This window comes from Silurus meridionalis, chromosome 10 (assembly GCF_014805685.1).
Source record: "Silurus meridionalis isolate SWU-2019-XX chromosome 10, ASM1480568v1, whole genome shotgun sequence".
NCBI lineage: Eukaryota > Metazoa > Chordata > Actinopteri > Siluriformes > Siluridae > Silurus > Silurus meridionalis.
Window position 1 is genome coordinate 28,166,534 of NC_060893.1, and position 21,795 is coordinate 28,188,328.

Consider the following 21,795-nt stretch of genomic DNA (forward strand, 5'->3'; position numbering starts at 1 on the left):
TAAACATGAATTGAATTCAGTTAATAAAAAAGTCATTTTACATTTTACATTTTACATATTTTTTATTGTAGCGCCCCCTTCTGGATATTTAAAGAAGTACGTGTGTCTATCATCTCTAAGGAATTCAGATAAAACAGCCAGGGGGCGCTGATTCCACCTGCTCTTCACACCAGGCTGGATCCCTCAGAGCATCAAAACACATCAGGATGCATGAAGACAGTCACACTCAGCCAATCCTCCATCCTGAACTGAAGATAGGAACCCCCCCTGAACACAGTACAGCATCCTGGAGAACACACACACACACACACACACACACGCACACACACACACACACGCACACAAACAAATGCTTTATAACCTAATAAATATCCAGGCAAATTAGAGGTTTATTCAGTGTGTCTGACCTTCAGCAATGTGCTGATTAAATCCTGTAGTTCTTTATATGTTACTGTGTTTATGCCAATTACTATTAAACCCTATAAACATGTTAAATCAGAACACGCTTCTGATTTACCCACAAACACTGAACCCCAGAAACACAGAAACATAGAAACACCAAACTCCAGAAACACTGAAACACTGAACCCCAGAAACAATGAAACACCGAACCCCAGAAACACTGAAAGACTAAACCCCTGAAACACTGAAACCCAAAAACACTGAACCCCAGAAACACTGAAACACTGAACCCCAGAAACACAGAAACATAGAAACACCAAACCCCAGAAACACTGAAACACTGAACCCCAGAAACAATGAAACACCGAACCCCAGAAACACTGAAAGACTAAACCCTGAAACACTGAAACCCAAAAACACTGAACCCCAGAAACACTGAAACACTGAACCCCAGAAACACTGAAAGACTGAACCCCTGAAACACTGAAACCCAAAAACACTGAACCCCAGAAACACAGAAACATAAAAATACCGAACCCCTGAAACACTGAAACACCAAACCCCAGAAACACAGAAACACTGAACCCCAGAAACACAAAAACACTGAAACACCAAACACCTGAAACACAGAAACACTGAACCCCAGTAGATGTGTTTACATGGAGCATGCACTCAGTTTAAGACTGATTTCTGGAGTTCACTTCATATTTGGGGAGGACGAGCATTTACTTTGACGCGTTTGGTTCCAGTCACGTGTTCTGCTCATCGCTTGTTCTTGTTGAACAATCTTGATTAAAAACTCCACTGCATTTCTCCTAAACATCTCCATGCTTCTATTGCTATGTTATCTGGTCCAACCGACTTTCCACTCTTCATCCTCTTAATAGCTGCTCTCACTTCCTCCTTACTAATCCTATCCACTTCCTGCTTCACCATCTCCACACCATCCAACCTTCTCTTTCTCTCTCTCTCTCTCTCTCTCTCTTATTTTTTTCATTCATCAGCTGCTCAAAATACTCCCTCCACCTTCTCAACACACTCTCCTCACTAGTCAACACATTTCCATCTCCATCCTTTATTGCTCTAACTTGCAGCACATCCTTCCCAGCTCAGTTCCTCTGCCTGGACAATTGGTATAAATTCTTTTCTCCTTGCACTTCCGGGGATGTCGGCCATATTCCCTGCTATTCAAGGATTTCTCTCTTTCACGGTTTTAGTCAGTAGTGTTACTGAGGTAAAGGAACAGGTCTGGAGGAATCATGGATTCAGTTGCTCATCAGGGACAAACATACTTACAAAGAACATATTTACGTTTAATCACCACATTATCTGTGTAAAGCTGCTTTGAGACAATGTTCATTGTTAAAAGCGCAATACAAATAAACATGAATTGAATTGAATTGAATACATTTTAGGTTTTGGTGAACTGGGATATTTGGATGCTGTCGTTTGGTCACTCTCACATGATGATCTGCCTGATTCATCCTGCTCTGCCACTGGATGATGTTCTCTCCTATTGGAGACACTCTGTGCAGCTGGGGAGGGTTTTCACAACAGGAAGAAGGAATTTTACTGTTCTGTAGTGAATATGTGACAAGGAATGAAGGAAGGAAATACATGAACAAGTAATTTCCACTATAAATAGAACTGAACAGAGAATCAGATCCAGAACTTTCTCAAATGTTCACTGAATCTCTACTTCTAGGAAAGGTTGTAGCTCAGTGGTTAATGCATTGGATTTTGGATCGGAAAGTCACAAGTTAAAATCACACCACCACCAAGCTGCGACTGCTGGACCCTTGAGAAAAGCCCTTCAGCCTCAACTGCTCAGTTGTAAGTCACTCTGGATAAGAGCATCTGCCAAAATGACAGAAATGTAAAATGTGTTCATCCAGATCTTACTAACCAATGAGTGTCAAGCACAGTTAGGCCCCGCCTAATGAGAGAATTATACCAGAATGGAAAATGTAACTTGTGGAATGTAAAGTGAAACTCAAGCAATACAATAAAGGAATAAAATATGGATTTATGATATTTGCAAATAATAGCATTCTGGTTTTATTTTGCAAAGTGTCCCAACTTTTTTGGAATTAGGGTTGAACTTTGATGGTCTGCTTCAAATGGACATTTGGTGCAACCCAGATGAGGATGGGTTCCCTCTTGAGTCTGGTTCCTCTCAAGGTTTCTTCCTTATGCCATCTCGGGGAGTTTTTCCTTGCCACAGTTGCTCATCAGAGACAAACTTACTTACAAAGAACATATTTACGTTTAATCACCACATTATCTGTGTAAAGCTGCTTTGAGACAATGTTCAATGTTAAAAGCGCTATACAAATAAAAATGAATTGAATTGAATTTAACAAATATATATGTGTAAATATCAACACCATGAGAGTGCAGCACTAATGCAGTAAACACTCAGGATCTGGACTTACTGTAAGATTTCTAGCTTTTTTAAAAATTGTTTTTAATTTCCTTGCGTTCCCTGTTTTCAATAGTTCCTATTGTTTCCACCTGAGTTCTGTTTGCCCTTGGTGCATTTCAGATCCATTTTTATTTACCATTTTAGTTTCTGTTTTAATCGTTAAAGTGTTGTGGTCTGTGGCCCCAGTTTGTGCTCCTTAGTTATCTGAATTTTTGAAGTTTTCTGGTGGTCCCTGCCATTGTTGAACTGTTTACCGGGAATTTTGTTTGTATTAACGTTTAAAAAATTTTTACAGTTCGTTTTTTCTCACTTTCATCGCTTTAAAATATCAAAATATCGTTTTGATTTCCTGCATCCTTCACTTTCCGTTGGCTATGTTTGCTTTCGGAAGAGCGCTTTTTTCCCTGTTTGTGGGTTTGAAAGCAGTGAGTGGAGGACATTCACCAGAACTACGAACACACACTGCAGTAATCACATTAAGGTACGTAATTTCTCTACTATGGCGAACATCCAATTCACTCAGTGTGTGTGAAGTGTGACATGTTTAGTCAGTCTTTCTCCGTTGTTAACGATAATTTTATCTGTGAGAAGTGTAAGCTAGTTTGCTCTTTGACGGAGATCTTAGCATTAGAGGAGCGCATCCAGAGTCTAGAGAGAAGTAGTGAGTGTAGGAGACTCCATTCTGAGGCACGTGAAATTAGCTACAGGTTCTCTAAGATAGTTTTTCACACAGGAGCTAATGATATACGCCTTCAACAGTCAGAGGTTACTAAGAGTAATATTGTAGAGGTGTGTAAATTAGCGAAGGCAATGTCCGATGCTGTAATATGCTCTGGCCCCATCCCAATGCGACGTGGTGATGTAGCCTACAGCAGGTTATGGTCGCTGAACTGCTGGATGTCCGAGTGGTGCTCCAAAAATAATGTGGGCTTCATAAATAATTGGAGCATTTTTGAGGGCAAGGCTGGCCTGTTAGGGCGGGACGGTATCTATCCCACCCGGGAAGGTGCTGCTCTCATTTCTTGTAGTATAGGTAATAGTCTCAGAAAAGCACTAGTTAACAAGTGACTGTCTAGAGCCAAGGCCAGGGAGCAGACAGACAGGCTAAACCCACCGTCTGCTAGCTGCACAGAGTTGTCACTCAGGATCCACCATATTGAGACTGTGTCTGTCCCCCGAGCAAAACCAAAATATAGGAATTCTCATAAAGTCTGTTTTAGTAACCTGATTAACATTAAATTAAATAGGACTGAACGCACAGCAGCACCTCTGATCTAAAGATAGGATTGTTGAATATTAGATCTCTCACGTCAAAAGCGCTTACTATAAACGAAATTATTACCGACCAGGAGTTTAATATAATGTGTTTGACAGAAACGTGGATTAAACCGAATGAATATGTAGCATTAAATGAGGCGAGTCCTCCTGGGTATAATTACATACACCAACCCCGTCTAAATGGCAGAGGGGGCGGAGTCACAGCTATTTATAATAATAATCTAAGCGTCACAAAAAAGACTAAACACAAATGTAAAACATTTGAAGTTCTTTACACCAACATAAAATATTCAGTGTCCGAAAGCAGGTCAAGTCAGTTAATTCCACTAATTATTATTTATAGACCCCCAGGGCCCGACTCTGATTTTCTCATAGAATTTGCAGATTTCATCACAAATTTAGCTCCTTCTTTACACAAAGCATTAATTATTGGTGACTTTAATATTCATTCTGATAATCAGGAAGATTTCTTAAGAGCAGCAGTTGTGTCAATTCTAGATTCAGTTGGAATTAATCAGAATGTTATAGGACCCACTCATAGTGGAGACACACTCTCGAATTTGTTGTTAACATTTGGTTTAAAAATAAAAAACTCGTTCAAAATCTGCCTCAGTCACTGCATTTCTACAGTTGTGTTCAAAATTATTCAACCCCCAATGCTGTAAATGGTTTTAGGGAATTTAGAGTACATTTGTAATTGTATTCAGAATGAAATCCTACAAGGACTTCTTAAAGAACCATATGCAACTAAAATGACATCAATTAGTTTTGTAATACAGTAGTAAATGTTTCTTTTGTGAATTCTTCATTGACATAATTATTCAACCCCTTAAAGACTACCACTCTGAAGAACAGAGGTTCAATGAAGTGTTTTCAATCAGGTATTGAAAACACCTGTGGATATCAGGGAGCAGCAATAAAGCCTAATAAGCACCAATTAGGCAGCTTTAAAATGACTGTGATACTCAGCTCCTTCTAGACATTTACTGGTGTGGTTACAAACATGGTGAGGTCAAGAGAATGGTCCACGAAGACAAGAGAACAGGTGATTACTCTTCACAGGAAGGGCAATGGCTATAAGAAGATTGCAAAGATGTTAAACATACCAAGAGACACCATAGGAAGCATCATTCGCAAATTCAAGGCAAAGGGCACTGTTGAAACGCTACCTGGTCGTGGCAGAAAGAAGATGCTGACTTCGACTGCTGTGCGCTACCTGAAGCGTAGAGTGGAGAAAAGTCCCCGTGTGACTGCTGAGGAACTGAGAAAAGATTTGTCAGATGTGGGTACTGAAGTTTCTGCTCAGACAATACGGCGCACCCTGCGTAATGAAGGCCTCCATGCCAGAACTCCCAGGCGCACCTTGCTGTCCCCAAAGAATAAGAAGAGTCGACTGCAGTATGCCAAAAGTCATGTGGACAAACCACAGAAGTTTTGGGATAGTGTTCTGTGGACTGATGAAACAAAATTAGAACTGTTTGGGCCCATGGATCAACGCTATGTTTGGAGGAGGAAGAACAAGGCCTATGAAGAAAAGAACACCTTGCCTACTGTGAAGCATGGCGGGGGGTCAATCATGCTTTGGGGCTGTTTTGCTTCTGCAGGTACTGGGAAGCTTCAGCGTGTGCAAGGTACCATGAATTCTCTTCAGTACCAGGAGATATTGGATGACAATGTGATGCAGTCCGTCACAAACCTGAGGCTTGGAAGACGTTGGACCTTTCAACAGGACAATGATCCCAAGCATACCTCCAAGTTCACTAGAGCATGGTTGCAGATTAAAGGCTGGAACATTTTGAAGTGGCCATCGCAGTCACCAGACTTAAATCCGATTGAGAACCTCGGGTGGGACTTAAAGAAAGCAGTTGCAGTGCGCAAGCCTAAGAATGTGACTGAACTGGAGGCTTTTGCCCATGATGAATGGGCGAAGATACCCGTAGATCGCTGCAAGACACTTGTGTCAAGCTATGCTTCACGTTTAAAAGCTGTTATTACTGTAAAAGGATGTTGTACTAAGTACTAAGATTGAATGTCACTTGGGGGTTGAATAAAACTGATAATGATGTGAGCTCAGAAAAGACATTTGTGGTTATTTCATTATAAATGTTATGTTATATTTGTCTGACCTACACGTGCCTCTTTGATTTAATTGTAAGCAGGATGACTGAATGATCGTAATCAATGTCAAACCGACCAAAACAATCAATTTCAGTGGGGGTTGAATAATTTTGAACACAACTGTACCTTACCACGTTACCGTGTTAAGCGTATTTTCATGTCAGCTACAGCAGCGCGTTTTACTAATAATCTTCCCGAAATTACGATATTAGATAGATCTCCGTCAGACCCCACAGAGCTCGACTGGGCCACTGAGCATCTAGAAACAATGTTACGTTACACTCTAGATGATGTAGCTCCCCTTAAGACCAAAATGATCAGGGAGAAAAAATGATCACAGTGGTATAATGATCATACGCGCACCTTAAAACAGACCACTCGAAAATTAGAACGTAAATGACGTCAAACAAAATTAACAGTATTTCAAATAACATGGAAGGAGAGCCTCCTAAATTATAGAAAATCTCTTAGTGCTGCTGATCAGCATATTTCTCCTCCCTCATAGAAAATAACAAGCAGAATCCTAGATTTTTATTCTGTACTGCAGCAAAATGAAAAGGAAATAAAAGCACTGCACTCACATGCACACCATCAATAGGTAGTAATGATTTCATGATCTTTTTTAATAATAAAATTGAAAACATCAGGCAAGAAATCCAGACGGTTAATATAAATCCAAATTATTTTACAAGTAACCCTGTAGACAGCAGTGTAATTATAGCAGACAATCAACTACAAAGCTTCACTCCTATTCATGAGAATGACTTTATTTAATTAATCTCCTCATCAAAATCATCAACCTGCATTCTCGATCCCTTGCCTACAAGTTTCTTTAAACAGATAGCTCCAGAGGGAATTGAACCTGTTTTTAAAAATAATAAACTCTTCCATTAGCACTGGTTTTGTACCTAAATTCTTTAAACTGGCAGTTATCCACCCCCTTATTAAGAAACCTGACCTTGACCCATGTCTGTTGTCCAACTACAGACCAATATCAAACCTCCTCTTTATCTCCAAGATTCTAGAAAAGGTTGTAGCACAGAAGTTCTGCTCACACCTACTTAACGAATAACATTTTTGAAATGTATCAGTCAGGATTTCGGCCTCATCATAGCACAGAGACGGCACTAGTTAAGGTGGTAAATGACCTGTTATTGGCTTCTGATCAGGGTTTTGTCTCTTTACTTGTTTTGCTCGACCTCAGTGCAGCTTTTCACACCATTGATCATAATCTCCTGCTTGCTGGACTGGAGAACGTTGTTGGAATAAAGGGAACAGCTCTCTCTTGGCTCAGGTCTTATTTGACTGATCGCTATCAGTTTGTTGATGTAAATGGTGAGTTCTCCACACTCTCTGAGGTAAAGTTTGGTGTTCCTCAAGGATCTGTCTTAGGCCCACTACTTTTCTCTTTATATATGCTGCCTCTTGGTGAAATCATTCATAAACATGGGATTCGCTTCCATTGCTATGCTGATGATACACAGCTGTATATTTCAGCAAAGCCAGATGAGCAAGATCAGCTAAACAATGTTGAGAAGTGTGTGAAGGACATTAGACAGTGGATGCTTAATAACTTTCTTCTGCTCAACTTGGATAAGACGGAATTACTTTTACTAGGACCACATGCATAGAAGCAAACTTTCTGATTCTGTAGCATCTCTGGATGGTGTTTCTGTTTCAGCATGTACGGCTGTCAAACACCTTGGTGTGATTATTGACCCGAGTCTTTCCTTTGAGTCTCACGTGAATAATATCACCAGAATCGCCTTCTTTCACCTTAGAAATATTGCTAAAATTAAAAATATGATGTCGTTACAGGATGCAGAAAAACTAGTTCATGCTTTTGTTACTTCTAGATTAGACTACTGTAACGCTTTACTGTCTGGGTGTTGGAGTAAGTGCAGAAATAAGCTTCAGTTAGTTCAGAATGCAGCAGCAAGAGTCCTCACTAGATCTAGAAAATATGAGCACATCAGCCCTGTTTTAATCATCTACACTGCTCCCAATTACATCTCACACTGATTATAAAATACTACTACTGACGTATAAAGCACTTAACGCTCTCACGCTGCAGTATCTGAGTGAACTTCTGTACCAGTATGATCCTCCACGCCTACTTAGATCAAAAGGTGCTGGCTATTTGTTGGTACCTCAAAAAATGAAGACTCCAGCAGGGGGCAGATATTTCTCTTATAAACCCCACAGTTATGGAACAGCCTTCCAATCAGTGTTCGGGACTCAGACACAGTCTCAGTGTTCAAGTCGAGGCTGAACACATATTTATTTAGTGGAGTCTTTAGTCAGTAGGTGTTTGTGAGGTAAAGGAGCAGATCTGGAGGGATCATGGATATAGAGTGTTTGGTGAACTGGGATATTTGGATGCTGTCGTCCCCTCACATTCACACGTTCACTCAGGTTTGTTGATGGTGGTGTGGTGGGTCGTCTCTTATCCCAGAGATCCTCATGTCTGTGTTTCCCTCTGCTTCTCTCTTTTAGTTATGCTGCTACAGTGAATCTTACCAGAGTCCAAACTGCACAGTGACATTAACTTTCATACAACAATAAGGAGACTTAATAATCCATATCCTTCTCTTCCTGTCACCCTCTCTCTCTCTCTCTCTCTCTCTCTCTCTTTCGGTCGAGTTAAACATGTTTCTGAGGCTCCAGTGACCACTGTTCCAGCCCCTCTCCCCTCCGTGGATCTTCACACTTCTGTGCAGCTTGGGACGGTCTCTCATCAACACCCTGGGTGGTTCCATGTAATTCCGGAGTAGAACGGGTGCTTTTGAGGACGGATTGGACTGTAGTTGGTGTCGGCGGTCTGCTGCACTGACTCGGGAGTGCAGTTCGCTTCTGATCGTCATCACTGTACCCCGCAACATTGTATATCTGCTTCAAATGGACATTTGGTGCAACCCAGATGAGGATGGGTTCCCTCTTGAGTCTGGTTCCTCTCAAGGTTTCTTCCTTATGCCATCGCGGGGAGTTTTTCCTTGCCACAGTTGCTCATCAGAGACAAACTTACTTACAAAGAACATATTTACGTTTAATCACCACATTATCTGTGTAAAGCTGATTTGAGACAATGTTCATTGTTAAAAGCGCAATACAAATAAAAATGAATTGAATTGAATTCTATTGTATGTTTAGCCTGTAGATGTATATTTCTGTTTCTTGTACTTTTTGGACATTAAAAATAAAAAGGAAAAAGATTTGAAGTTTTCTGAGTGTGTCTCTGAGAGCTCCTGCCTCTCACACAGTGAACCCAACCTCAAGCCTTGGCTCTGACCATAAACACTGATTGTAGCAGTAATTTGTGCAAACAGTTTCAGAGTTATTTTTCTGCAAAGAAACAACTTGATCGACACGTCAATTCAGAAAGCAGGCATCTCAGGCTTCTCTGGTTGCGTAGAACATGCTAGTGTCATCTGGCATCAGATCCAGGTCGCCAAAAAGGAGGGAACAGATCTGCACGTGGTGTTCCTGGATCTTGCAAATGCCTTTGGCTCAGTCCCTCACAGCCTCCTCTGGACAGCCTTTGACTACTTTAGAGTGCCAGCAGCTCTTACAACCCTTGTCAAGGCCTACTTTAAGGACGTCCAACTCTGTGTGACAACAGCAGAGTACACAACAGCTTGGCAACACCTGGAAGTGGGAATTATGGCCGGTTGCACTATCTCCCCACTGGCCTTCACCTTGGCAATGGAGGTCATCATTCGGGCCTCTAGATGGACAGTTGGCGGACAGCAAATAAGACCTGGGCTGAGGCTGCCACCAGTCAGAGCTTACATGGATGACCTCACATCTCTTACCACAACCAAGGTTTGCACTGTACGGCTATTAAGTAAGCTCCAGGGCAACATCGAGCGGGCCCGCATGAAGATCAAGCCGAGCAAGTCCAGAAGCATTTCCATCATCAAGGGAAAGCTGTCAGACCACCGGTTCCACTTTGGCAAGGAACCCATCCCAACTGTCTCAGAGAAGCCAGTGAAGAGTCTAGGTCGGTGGTATGATGCCTCCCTTAAAGACAAAGAGCAAGTAGAGCAGCTTAGGAAGGAGGTAGCCAGTGGCCTGGAGAACATCGACAGAACCCTGCTTCCTGGCAAGCTAAAGCTCTGGTGCATGCAGTATGGACTACTTCCACGTCTCCTATGGCCACTAACCCGCTACGAAGTCCCACTCTCAAAGGTGGAAAAGATGGAGAGACTGGTCGGCTCATACGTAAGGAAGTGGCTTGGCCTTCCCAGGTGCCTCAGCAGTATTGGTCTTTATGGCAAAGGGATACTACACCTGCCCATTTCCAGTCTGGTAGAGGAGTACAAGTGTGCCAAAGTCAGACTGGAGATGATGCTACTGGATTCGAGTGATCCATTTGTAGCCCAAGCGCCCCCCATCTTGGCCACCGGAAGGAAGTGGACACTGATGGCTGCAACTGAGCAGGCAAAGGCGGCACTCAGACACAAGGACATTGTGGGCCGAGTGCAGGAGGGGAGGAGTGGTCTTGGACTTGGGGCCAGTACACCAGTGTGGAGCAAAGCCTCTCCATCTCAGAGACGCAAGATGGTGGTCCAGGAGGTACGGCGGGAGGAGGAAGCAAGAAGGTGCGCCCAGGCAGTGGCACAGGCAAAGCAAGGGCAGTGGATGGCATGGGAAGGAGTGGAGAAGAGGAAGATCTCCTGGAAAGAGCTGTGGGAAATGGAGACATTCAGGGCAAGCTTTACCATCTGGGCTGCCTATGATGTCCTGCCTTCTCCTGCAAACCTAAGCCAATGGTATGCTGAGGACCCCACGTGCCCTCTATGCCCAAGTCTAGCAACACTGAAGCACATCTTAGTGGGATGCAAGACCAGCCTCACCCAAGGGCGTTACACCTGGCGGCACAACCAGGTGCTGAAGTGTCTTGCTGCAGTGTTGGAAAATCGACGGACAAATGTGAATGCCCTTCCTCCCCCATCATCCCAGTGGCAGCCAACACCATTTGTTCGGGAGGGTGAGGGTCAAGCCAACCTCACCACCATAAGATCAGACTATGGTCAGCTGGGTAGAGCACGGGACTGGAAGCTGCTGGCAGACTTGAATAAGAAACTATGCTTCCCAGCTGAAATTGCAGCCACCAACCTGCGGCCAGACCTTGTTCTGTGGTCAGCCTCGCTCAAACTTGTCTACATCATCGAGCTCACCGTTCCCTGGGAGGGTGCAGTGGAGGAGGCCTATGAACGGAAATGGCTGAGGTATGCTGAACTTGCAGCCGATGCACAACAACAAGGCTGGAATGTAAAGGTACGCCCAGTGGAAGTAGGTTGCAGAGGGTTCGTAGCCACCACAACATCCAGGCTACTCAGGGAGATGGGAGTACGAGAAAGGCCCACCAGCAGGCGGTCAAAGACCTCTCTGCAGCTGCGGAAAAGGGAAGCCAGTGGCTGTGGGTGAAGAGAAAAGACTCCGCCTGGGTCTTTAAGCGAGTTGATGGCATCTAGGGAGTGAACCTGGGACGCTGGGATTCACTGCTGAACCCTCTGGAGGTGTCGTGGGCCTATCAGCAAAACACCCAGGAAGGAGGGCGCCCACTTGACAACCCAAAGGGTGCCATCACTCAGTGGACCTTGCCACAGAGTCTGAGCGGTGCCTCAGGAATTGAGAAGAAACCCCACCTCGGAAGAAAGGACTGAGGAGTAGTGTGGCAGAGGGTGCCACCACTGAATAGACCATCCCACAGAGTCTCATCGGTGCCTCAAGTATGTATTAAGAGATATCAACATCAAGTCCTACACAACAGATCAGATTTGTGTGTCTGTGTGTTTTAGTTCAGTCTGAGGATTTTGATGGACTGTGGAAAGAAACTGTCCCAGTCTGTCTGTGAGGGCCTGAATGTCCTCGTACCACAGTACAGCACAGTAAACACCAAACTCCACAGTATTTACACTGAGTGGGAACTCATTTGCAAATGTACATTTTATTTCAGAGAAATCAAAAGAAAAAGTTAAGCAATAAAGCATAAAATTACACAATTACATGATTATTTTTATCCTGAATTATAGCTAAGTGAATCAGAAGAGTAAAGCAGAAACTATAAATATCTCTTTGGAACATTGGTATGACCACTGAGTGGTGAAGTGAAGAACACTGATGATCTTCATCATGGCACCTGTTAGTGGGTGGATTTATTTATTAGGCACAAGTGAACATTTTGTCCACAAAGTTGATGTTGGAAGCAGAAAAATGTCACGTCACGAGCGTCTGATGACTGTACACGCCACTACTGTCGTCAGGAGGAGGAGCAGAGCAGCCGCACCAACACCACCAAACATCAACGCCACCTCACACCAACTCGCCTCACCTGGGGGCGGAGGGATGGAAGAGAAAGAGAAAATACATGAATACTGTTATAATAAGTAAAAGTAATCATGTTTGATATCATGAATGTATTCTTGTTCATCTTGCCTTTATTCTCCACACATGTGATCAGTTCCTCTTTATTCTCTGAAACACACATTTCACATGTTTAGTTCAATTGATTTCAGTTTGATTTATATGGCACTTTTAACAGTGTGTGTGTTGGAAAAGTGTGCCAGATGTAAAAAAAAACAGTACCTGTACGAGTGTGTGTTCAGTGTTCAGTATTTAGTGTTCAGTAATCAGTATCAGGTCTTTTCTCAGGTTTTTGGAAATCTCTTTCCACCATCACAACCAGTATTTTATCTTTATTTGTATGTAGTCTAGTCTCAGGGTTTCTTCCTTATGATATCTCTGAGCGTTTTTCCTTCACCACAGTCACCACTGAACCACTCATTAGAGAGGAACTTATAATAAACAAACTGATAGACACTAAACTTCTCCATTCCACCTGTATAACCTCTTTATCACTGTGAAGCTGCTTTGGAAAAATGTCCACTGTTACAAACACTACACAGATAAAACTGAACTGAATAGATAGGTGTGTGTGTGTGTGTGTGTGTGTGTGTGATATGTTAATAAACATATGCAGTAGTCATATATAAAAGGAATAATAATCTTGTTGGTTCTTTTATGTTTTTTTCCTGTTTAGACTCCAAATAAAGAGAAAAACACGAACCTTTAAACTGCAGTCTGATCACTTTAATAAAATTCATCTGGTACTTGAATTCAGGTTTGGTTCCACAGAAGTAAAGGCCCAGATCATCAGGTGTGATGTTGATGATGGTGAATATGGCCGTGTTAACCTCACTGTCGGGCTCCAGGATGAAGCGCTTCTCGTCTTTGTTGTAATGAACTGGGAGGATTTTACGAGTGCGGGCTTTTTCTGCTGATATCAGAAGTGTAAAATCATCAGAACTTGTCAGGAGATACCAGGCCACCTCCTCCTTACCCATGATGTTACAGCGCATGGTGGTGTTCTGGTTCGGTATCACTGTAAGTGTCGGGTACAACGAAGCATCTGAAAAGTAAAAATAACTTCACCAATCTGTGAAAGACTGTGTCTACCATCTGTGGAACAATTTCAGAATAATGTTCAACATCAGACTGCAAAACATTTGCATGATCATTTACAGAACATATCATCAAAACCTTTAGAGAATCGGGATACATCTCTGTGCAAAAGGGTAAAAATCTATATTGGATGGCTGTGATCTTCTAAAACAGTCATGATTCTGTAATGAAATCATGCATGGGATCATTAACACCTTCAGCATCTCTAACAGGCAAAGATGCAGGTATGCGTGAACATGATCCAGAAACACCACCATCCTCTCTGGAGCAAAGCTCATTATATGTACTGGGGCAAAGTGGAAAATTGTTCTGTAGTCAGACGATTAAAAACCTTTTTTTTTTTTTTTGGAAACCATGGACACCACGTCCTCCAGACTAAAGAGGATAGGGACCATCTTTCTTATCACCACTCTGTTCAATAAGCTTTGAATCTTTTTTTAGGTAAGGCCTTGTTTTCTGAACAAGACAATGCTAACTGCATACTACATTTATTACAACAGCATGACTTCATAGAAGAGTCCAGGTGCTGAACTGACCTGTCAGATAAGATATAGGATAAGATATACCTTTATTTGTTCCACAATGGGAACATTTCTGAAGCAGTCAGGTTACTGTTTCAGAAGATTTGGTGCATCATAAAACAAAAAACACAGCAAAAGAAACACAGAACTGTTGAGCAGCTAGAATCCTGTATCCAACACATATAAAAGAACAATCATCTCCAAAACTTCAGCAACTGGTCTCATCAGTTCCCAGATTTATATGGGCAGAAAACGTGATGCTACACCATGGAAAACACGGCCCTGTAACAAGTTATTGGAATTGGGGTTGTGAAAACCTGAGCATGGAATTAGTATGCGCTTTTTGAACAGTCTCCATTTGCTGCTATAATAAACTCCATTCCTCTGGGAAGATGTTCTGCTTGATTTTGGAGTGTGCTTGTAGAGATTTGTGGAACAGTTAGGAATGAATTACATATAGCTAGAAAAGTCAGATGTCCTAATACTTTTGGCTATACAGTGTACATATCGTTTACACACACACATATATATATATATATATATATATACACACACACACACACACACACACACACACACCAGGCAGGCTTTAATGGATTAATTATTTCATTGTAAGGAGAAATAATGAGGACAGGGATGATCATGATGAAGAAGTTTACAACAGTGTAGTCAGAAACGCAGAACAAACTCTGTCCAGATATTTATATTGTTCTTCCCTTTAAAGTGTAGACAGGATTTAGCTGTTAATTTACATTTAAGTGTAGGAAATGAGTAAAGGAACACACGGCCCATCTTACCCATCATTGGATCATCACCTCATGCACACCGGTTATCGCTTCATCCCATTCAGCATGCTTACCCTGCAGGTTTCTCTCTCAGAGAATTCTGGTATATGTAAAATCTTATCCGCTATTGGTTCATCAGTTTAGACACACCTGTTATCACTTTGTCCAATTGAGCAAACAAGTCATATTTCTATTAAATATTTTGCTATAGATAAAATTTTAACTGGGTTTGGAATGGAGGCCTTCAAGAAACATCACAACCAATAGAGACGTCCTACATTGAACATGGAATTATCTGCAATCTGATGTTTTAACATGGAACACATACAAATTAACATAATACACTGACAAATAATCAGAAAAATACATCCACAAACAGTAAGGCCTTTAAGAACCATCACAACTAATTGAAACATCAGATAGTGATTATAGATTTATTATCTGCAGTCTGACGTCGGAATATAGAAAACATACAATTTCATATTTGGCTAATAATGAAGAATAAACATACAGTTGTGTTCAAAATTATTCAACCCCCACTGAAATTGATTGTTTTGGTCGGTCAGACAAATATAATATAACATTTATAATGAAATAACCACAAATGTCTTTTCTGAGCTCACATCATTATCAGTTTTATTCAACCCCCAAGTGACATTCAAACTTAGTACTTAGTACAACATCCTTTTACAGTTATAACAGCTTTTAAACGTGAAGCATAGCTTGACACAAGTGTCTTGCAGCGATCTACGGGTATCTTCGCCCATTCATCATGGGCAAAAGCCTCCAGTTCAGTCACATTCTTAGGCTTGCGCACTGCAACTGCTTTCTTTAAGTCCCACCCGAGGTTCTCAATCGGATTTAAGTCTGGTGACTGCGATGGCCACTTCAAAATGTTCCAGCCTTTAATCTGCAACCATGCTCTAGTGGACTTGGAGGTATGCTTGGGATCATTGTCCTGTTGAAAGGTCCAACGTCTTCCAAGCCTCAGGTTTGTGACGGACTGCATCACATTGTCATCCAATATCTCCTGGTACTGAAGAGAATTCATGGTACCTTGCACACGCTGAAGCTTCCCAGTACCTGCAGAAGCAAAACAGCCCCAAAGCATGATTGACCCCCCGCCATGCTTCACAGTAGGCAAGGTGTTCTTTTCTTCATAGGCCTTGTTCTTCCTCCTCCAAACATAGCGTTGATCCATGGGCCCAAACAGTTCTAATTTTGTTTCATCAGTCCACAGAACACTATCCCAAAACTTCTGTGGTTTGTCCACATGACTTTTGGCATACTGCAGTCGACTCTTCTTATTCTTTGGGGACAGCAAGGGGGTGCGCCTGGGAGTTCTGGCATGGAGGCCTTCATTACGCAGGGTGCGCCGTATTGTCTGAGCAGAAACTTCAGTACCCACATCTGACAAATCTTTTCTCAGTTCCTCAGCAGTCACACGGGACTTTTCTCCACTCTACGCTTCAGGTAGCGCACAGCAGTCGAAGTCAGCATCTTCTTTCTGCCACGACCAGGTAGCGTTTCAACAGTGCCCTTTGCCTTGAATTTGCGAATGATGCTTCCTATGGTGTCTCTTGGTATGTTTAACATCTTTGCAATCTTCTTATAGCCATTGCCCTTCCTGTGAAGAGTAATCACCTGTTCTCTTGTCTTCCTGGACCATTCTCTTGACCTCACCATGTTTGTAACCACACCAGTAAATGTCTAGAAGGAGCTGAGTATCACAGTCATTTTAAAGCTGCCTAATTGGTGCTTATTAGGCTTTATTGCTGCTCCCTGATATCCACAGGTGTTTTCAATACCTGATTGAAAACACTTCATTGAACCTCTGTTCTTCAGAGTGGTAGTCTTTAAGGGGTTGAATAATTGTCAATGAAGAATTCACAAAAGAAACATTTACTACTGTATTACAAAACTAATTGATGTCATTTTAGTTGCATATGGTTCTTTAAGAAGTCCTTGTAGGATTTCATTCTGAATACAATTACAAATGTACACTAAATTCCCTAAAACCATTTACAGCATTGGGGGTTGAATAATTTTGAACACAACTGTACATACATACATACAGTGATCGTACAAGTAAACCTGAATAGGCAATAGGCAACTCCATCATTCATTTGTTTGGACAAAATCTTTTTCTCCTTTCAGACCTGCACAAGCTTTAGGAAGATGACAAACCAACTTTCTTTTTTTCATCACTCACATTTGCACATTGTCTAGTTTTGGTAACTCAAAAATCTAATTCTGGGATAACTGCTCTTCTGGTTCGAATGATGTCTGTTGATATGGTCTCGTCTTCACTGAACCAGCATTAAGTGCTGGTTGTTGCTCTGCGTATTCTTGCATCATTCTTGTCACTGGAAATGGAATGTTACCATCCGTTCAGCCATCTTTGTTTGTTGATTCTAAAAAACTCATGGAAACAGAAAGAATTGCCCCCTCCTCTTTTCACACATAAAAGTTCTCAGTGTATCTGCAGTTTCCTCTGAAAACACTGGGCACATTAACAATAAATAAACATTGAATGGGTTAGGGTTACATCACTTAAGTTGAAGGTGTAGCACCTCTAAATGCTGTGGGAGAAGCATTACATGTTCAAATTCAGCAGTTAACTCTATTCTTTACTGTGGTATTGTTGGTGTTGTTTATGGTAGAAATTACCCACAATTCCACCTTGAGAGATTGGTTCAACATTGTTAACACACACACACATTGAATAATCTAATGACTAAACAATTGTTCCATTAGCTCAGCGGTTTCTATCGACATACAAGCGCAGACCTTTCCTCTTAGCTTAGCTTGTTAGCAGTCACTTTAAAACATGGCTAATAGGAGAAAACTTTAGCAGATCATTATCATATTGTAGTTTAAATCTCCAACATAAGATTACTGATTATGGTTAACATTTACAGCTCTAAAAGGCCTGAATGCTACAATTTTACCCCAAATCCAGTCTTATGAGACAATTTTCAACTATTTTGTTGTGAAAGTTATTGTGTCTTTGGGGTGATTATAATAAGGCATTCAGTCAAGGATGACACACACACACGGACTTAGCGAGACTGTTCGTTTACTCACATGTGTAGTAGAATAACACCGGAAACAAGTACATCCGGAAACACGTATAACAAAGTGCATTGTGGGTAATGTAGTAAATAACAGCATTAACACAATACACAACATTTCCTCCCCTCTTACTCTTTGAGGTATAACACAAAGATTACAAATTAAACCATACCACTTAATTATACAATTTTGTTTCTTTTAATCAACATATCTATGAGCATAGACCTTTCTTTTTTTTTTTTTTTGTAAACATGAACATTGAGTCTTTATGCTGGATCATGTTGTAAAGTGACACAACTATATACTGGGAATGAGGGTAGACTACCTCAAACCCTAGCTTACCCTTTAGGGATTATTCTGCCCCAAGCAATAAGGAAGCCCTAACTAAGTGTAGTCCAGTAACGCTGAGGAGGACGCCGCTCCCTTGCTGGATACCGACGGCCTATTTGGTTTCCATTTCCTGCTGGTGAAGATGATTGTTCGTTAGCAAAAGGACTATTTGTGATCATCATAGGCTCCTTTGTGGAGACTACTGAAGTTGGAGAATTGTCATATATTTGATCAGTGGCATCAGTGACCTCAGGAAGATCTGTAACTGTGCTGGCTCCACCAAGCAACTGATCAGTATGTCTCCTCCAGGAAAGGTTTTCAGCAGTCTTGACCTTATATGACACTGGACCCGTTTGGGCCTCCACAGTAGCGGAACCCATTTCGGACCACTACCATAGTTCGAGCAAGCACTGATGAGCCTGTTGCAAAGATTCTGTCCTTGGCTCGCAGATTCCGTCGCTGTACTTGATGGTCTTGTTGCCGTTGGACAGTTTCTTTGAGTGTAGTTGGTTTAATCAGCTCAAAGCTTGTCCTGAGCTCTCTGCTAAACAGCAAAAACGCTGGCGATACTTTGGTGGTCGCATGCGGAGTACTACGATAGAAGAGCAAAAAGCTGTGCAGACGTTGATGAAATGTGCCTTGCCCGATCGAAGCTTTCAAAGCATGTTTCATGGTTTGGACAAACCTTTCGGCTAATCCATTAGTTGCAGGATGGTAAGGTGATGACGTTATATGTTGCACACCATTTGCTTGTAGAAATGTGGCCATCTCATGAGATGTAAATTGGGGGCCATTATCTGAGACAAGTTGCACTGGTGATCCAAACCTACTGAACATTTCTCCCAGTTTCTCAATTGTCTTTTCAGCTGAAGTGGATTTCATAATGGCCACCTCAGGCCACTTACTGTGTGCATCCATGACCACCAACAGCATTTTGTCCTCGACTGGGCCAGCAAAATCAATATGAATGCGATGCCATGATTTTCAGGATATTCCACGGGTGCAGAGGTGCAAGTTGTGGTGCGTTACGTATGCGCTGGCATGAAGTACACGTCCTAGCTTTTTCCTCAATTTGGCCATCTACTCCTGGCCACCAGAAGTAGCTCCTGGCAATCTCCTTCATGCGGACCATTCCACAGTGTCCTACATGCAGCTGTTTTAACACTGGCTTGCGTAAAGCCGGGGGAATAACCACTCTCCTTCCCCACAACAAGCAGCCGGACTGCACCGAAAGTTCATGACGTCGAGAGATGTAAGGTTTTAACTCCAGGCCATCGCTCTCCCCTTTACCAGTCATGACAATATCCACGACTCTTGACAGGACAGGGTCATTTCGTGTGCCCCTGCGTACTTGTGCGGCTGTTATAGGAGCCCGCTCCACCTGGCTGAAATAGAAAAGTTCAGCCACCTTTGCTTCCTTTACCCTGTCAGCGAGGCAACCTGGACAGACCGTCCGCATTCCGTGCAATTCTGACTTTCGGTATTTGATGTCATAGGTGTGAGCAGATAGCAACAAAGCCCACCTTTGCATCCTACTGGCAGCAAGTGCGGGAATGCCATGGTGTGGACCAAATATTGCAGTGAGTGGGCGATGATCGGTCAGCAGCGTGAACTTCCTTCCAAAAATATACTGATAAAACTTACGCACCCCAAACACAATGCTCAATGCTTCTCGCTCAATCTGAGCATAGTTTGCTTCTGCTTTGCTCAGACTCCTGGAAGCAAACGCGATTGGCCTCTCTTGACCATTGGGCATGATGTGGGACAAGACAGCTCCACACCATATGGAGAAGCATCGCAGGCCAGCTGGATAGGAAGAGCAGGGTCAAAATGAGTGAGTGCGTTTGACCCCAAAAGTGTCTCCTTTGCTTTTCTGAATGACTCCTGGCATTCAGAGGTCCACTTCCAATTATTCTCATGGCATAACAATTTGTGCAGAGGTTTCAACAGTGTAGCAATGTTTGGAATGAAACGCCCATAATAGTTCAGTAAGCCGAGGAAAGACCGCAACTGGCTGACATTTTTGGGTACTGGAGCATCAACAATTGCCTTAACCTTGGATGGGGACGTATGCAGTCCAGATGCATCAATAATGTGCCCTAAGTACTCGACTGCAAACTGGAAAAATTCACATTTATCCTTGCGCACTCTTAATCCATACTCTTTCAGTCTCTCAAGGGTAGCATCCAGGTGTTGTAAATGCGACTGTTCATCTGTGCCAGTCACCAGAATGTCATCTAAATAACACACAACTCCTGGAAGCCCGGCAAGAATCTGATCCATCGCTCGCTGAAAAACGGATGGAGCCGAAGTAATTCCAAACGGTAAACGTTTGTACCGAAACAGGCCTTTGTGTGTGTTGATGGTGAGAAGTTCTCTGGACTGTTCTTCAACATGCATCTGTAGGTATGCCTGGTTGAGGTCGATTTTGCTGAATCTTTGTCCTCCAGTCAACCCAGCAAAAAGGTCATTAATGTGAGGCAAGGGGTATTGTTCTGCTGACAACACTGGATTTACAGTAACTTTAAAGTCCCCACAGATCCTTATGCCTCCATCCTTCTTTATAACTGGAACAATAGGTGTTGCCCACTTACTCACATTGACTGGTTCCAGCACACCACTCTTTACAAGTTCATCCAAGCTCGCCTCTACTTTAGGTTTGAGTGCATATGGCAGGGGACTTTAAGAACTTTGGCTGGCTTCCCTGCTCCACAGTCAATTTTACTGTGATGCCTTCCATGCTGCCTAATTCCTGTTTGAAAACTTCACTGTGTTTTCAAGAACACCTTCAAGGTCCAGGGTTTTAGGTGTCATCATGTATGGTCGGCCAGTCCACTTTGAGTTGCTCCAGCCAGGAACGTCCCATCAACGAGGGGTAATCACCCACGACCACATACAATGGCAGTTTTTTTGTTTGTCCATTCAGTTCAACTGTTACTTGGGTGAGTCCTTTCATTGTCACTGATTCCCCAGTATAAGTTTTAAGGACAACATCAGGTGGTTTGAGTGGCAGGTGGCTAAGTATTTCCCTGTATACCGCATCCGACACCAGCGATACAGCAGCACCAGTGTCGATTTCCATTTTCACTGGCTGTCCTTCCAGCAGCATGGTGACTTTATAAGCTTTGGTTCCACCTGCGACAGTGAGCACATGCAAAGGAAATTCCTCATCAGATGTGTCAGTACTCTCTTTATTCTCCTGTCCGACTGTAAATATGCGCTTCTTTTGTTTCCTTCTGAAAACTGGTTTCTGATGCATTTTTTCTATTTTTGTTTTATTCCTACACGCACGCTCAATGTGTCCCTTTTTCTTACAGCTGCGGCACTCCATATCCTTAAACCAGCATGAAACAGGCGAGTGCCCAGTCTTACCACAACGGAAACATGGGCCTTT

General features: G+C 42.4%; 1 protein-coding gene across 1 annotated transcript; it reads left to right on the plus strand.

The window, feature by feature from the left end:
- Window positions 1-9,575: 9,575 nt before the first annotated feature.
- On the plus strand, window positions 9,576-11,653 carry LOC124392079. Its single transcript, XM_046858760.1, has 2 exons — window positions 9,576-9,870; window positions 9,901-11,653. The coding sequence occupies exon 2, from the start codon at window positions 9,926-9,928 to the stop codon at window positions 11,651-11,653; it is 1,728 nt and encodes a 575-aa protein (XP_046714716.1). The 5' UTR covers window positions 9,576-9,870; window positions 9,901-9,925.
- Window positions 11,654-21,795: the final 10,142 nt, after the last annotated feature.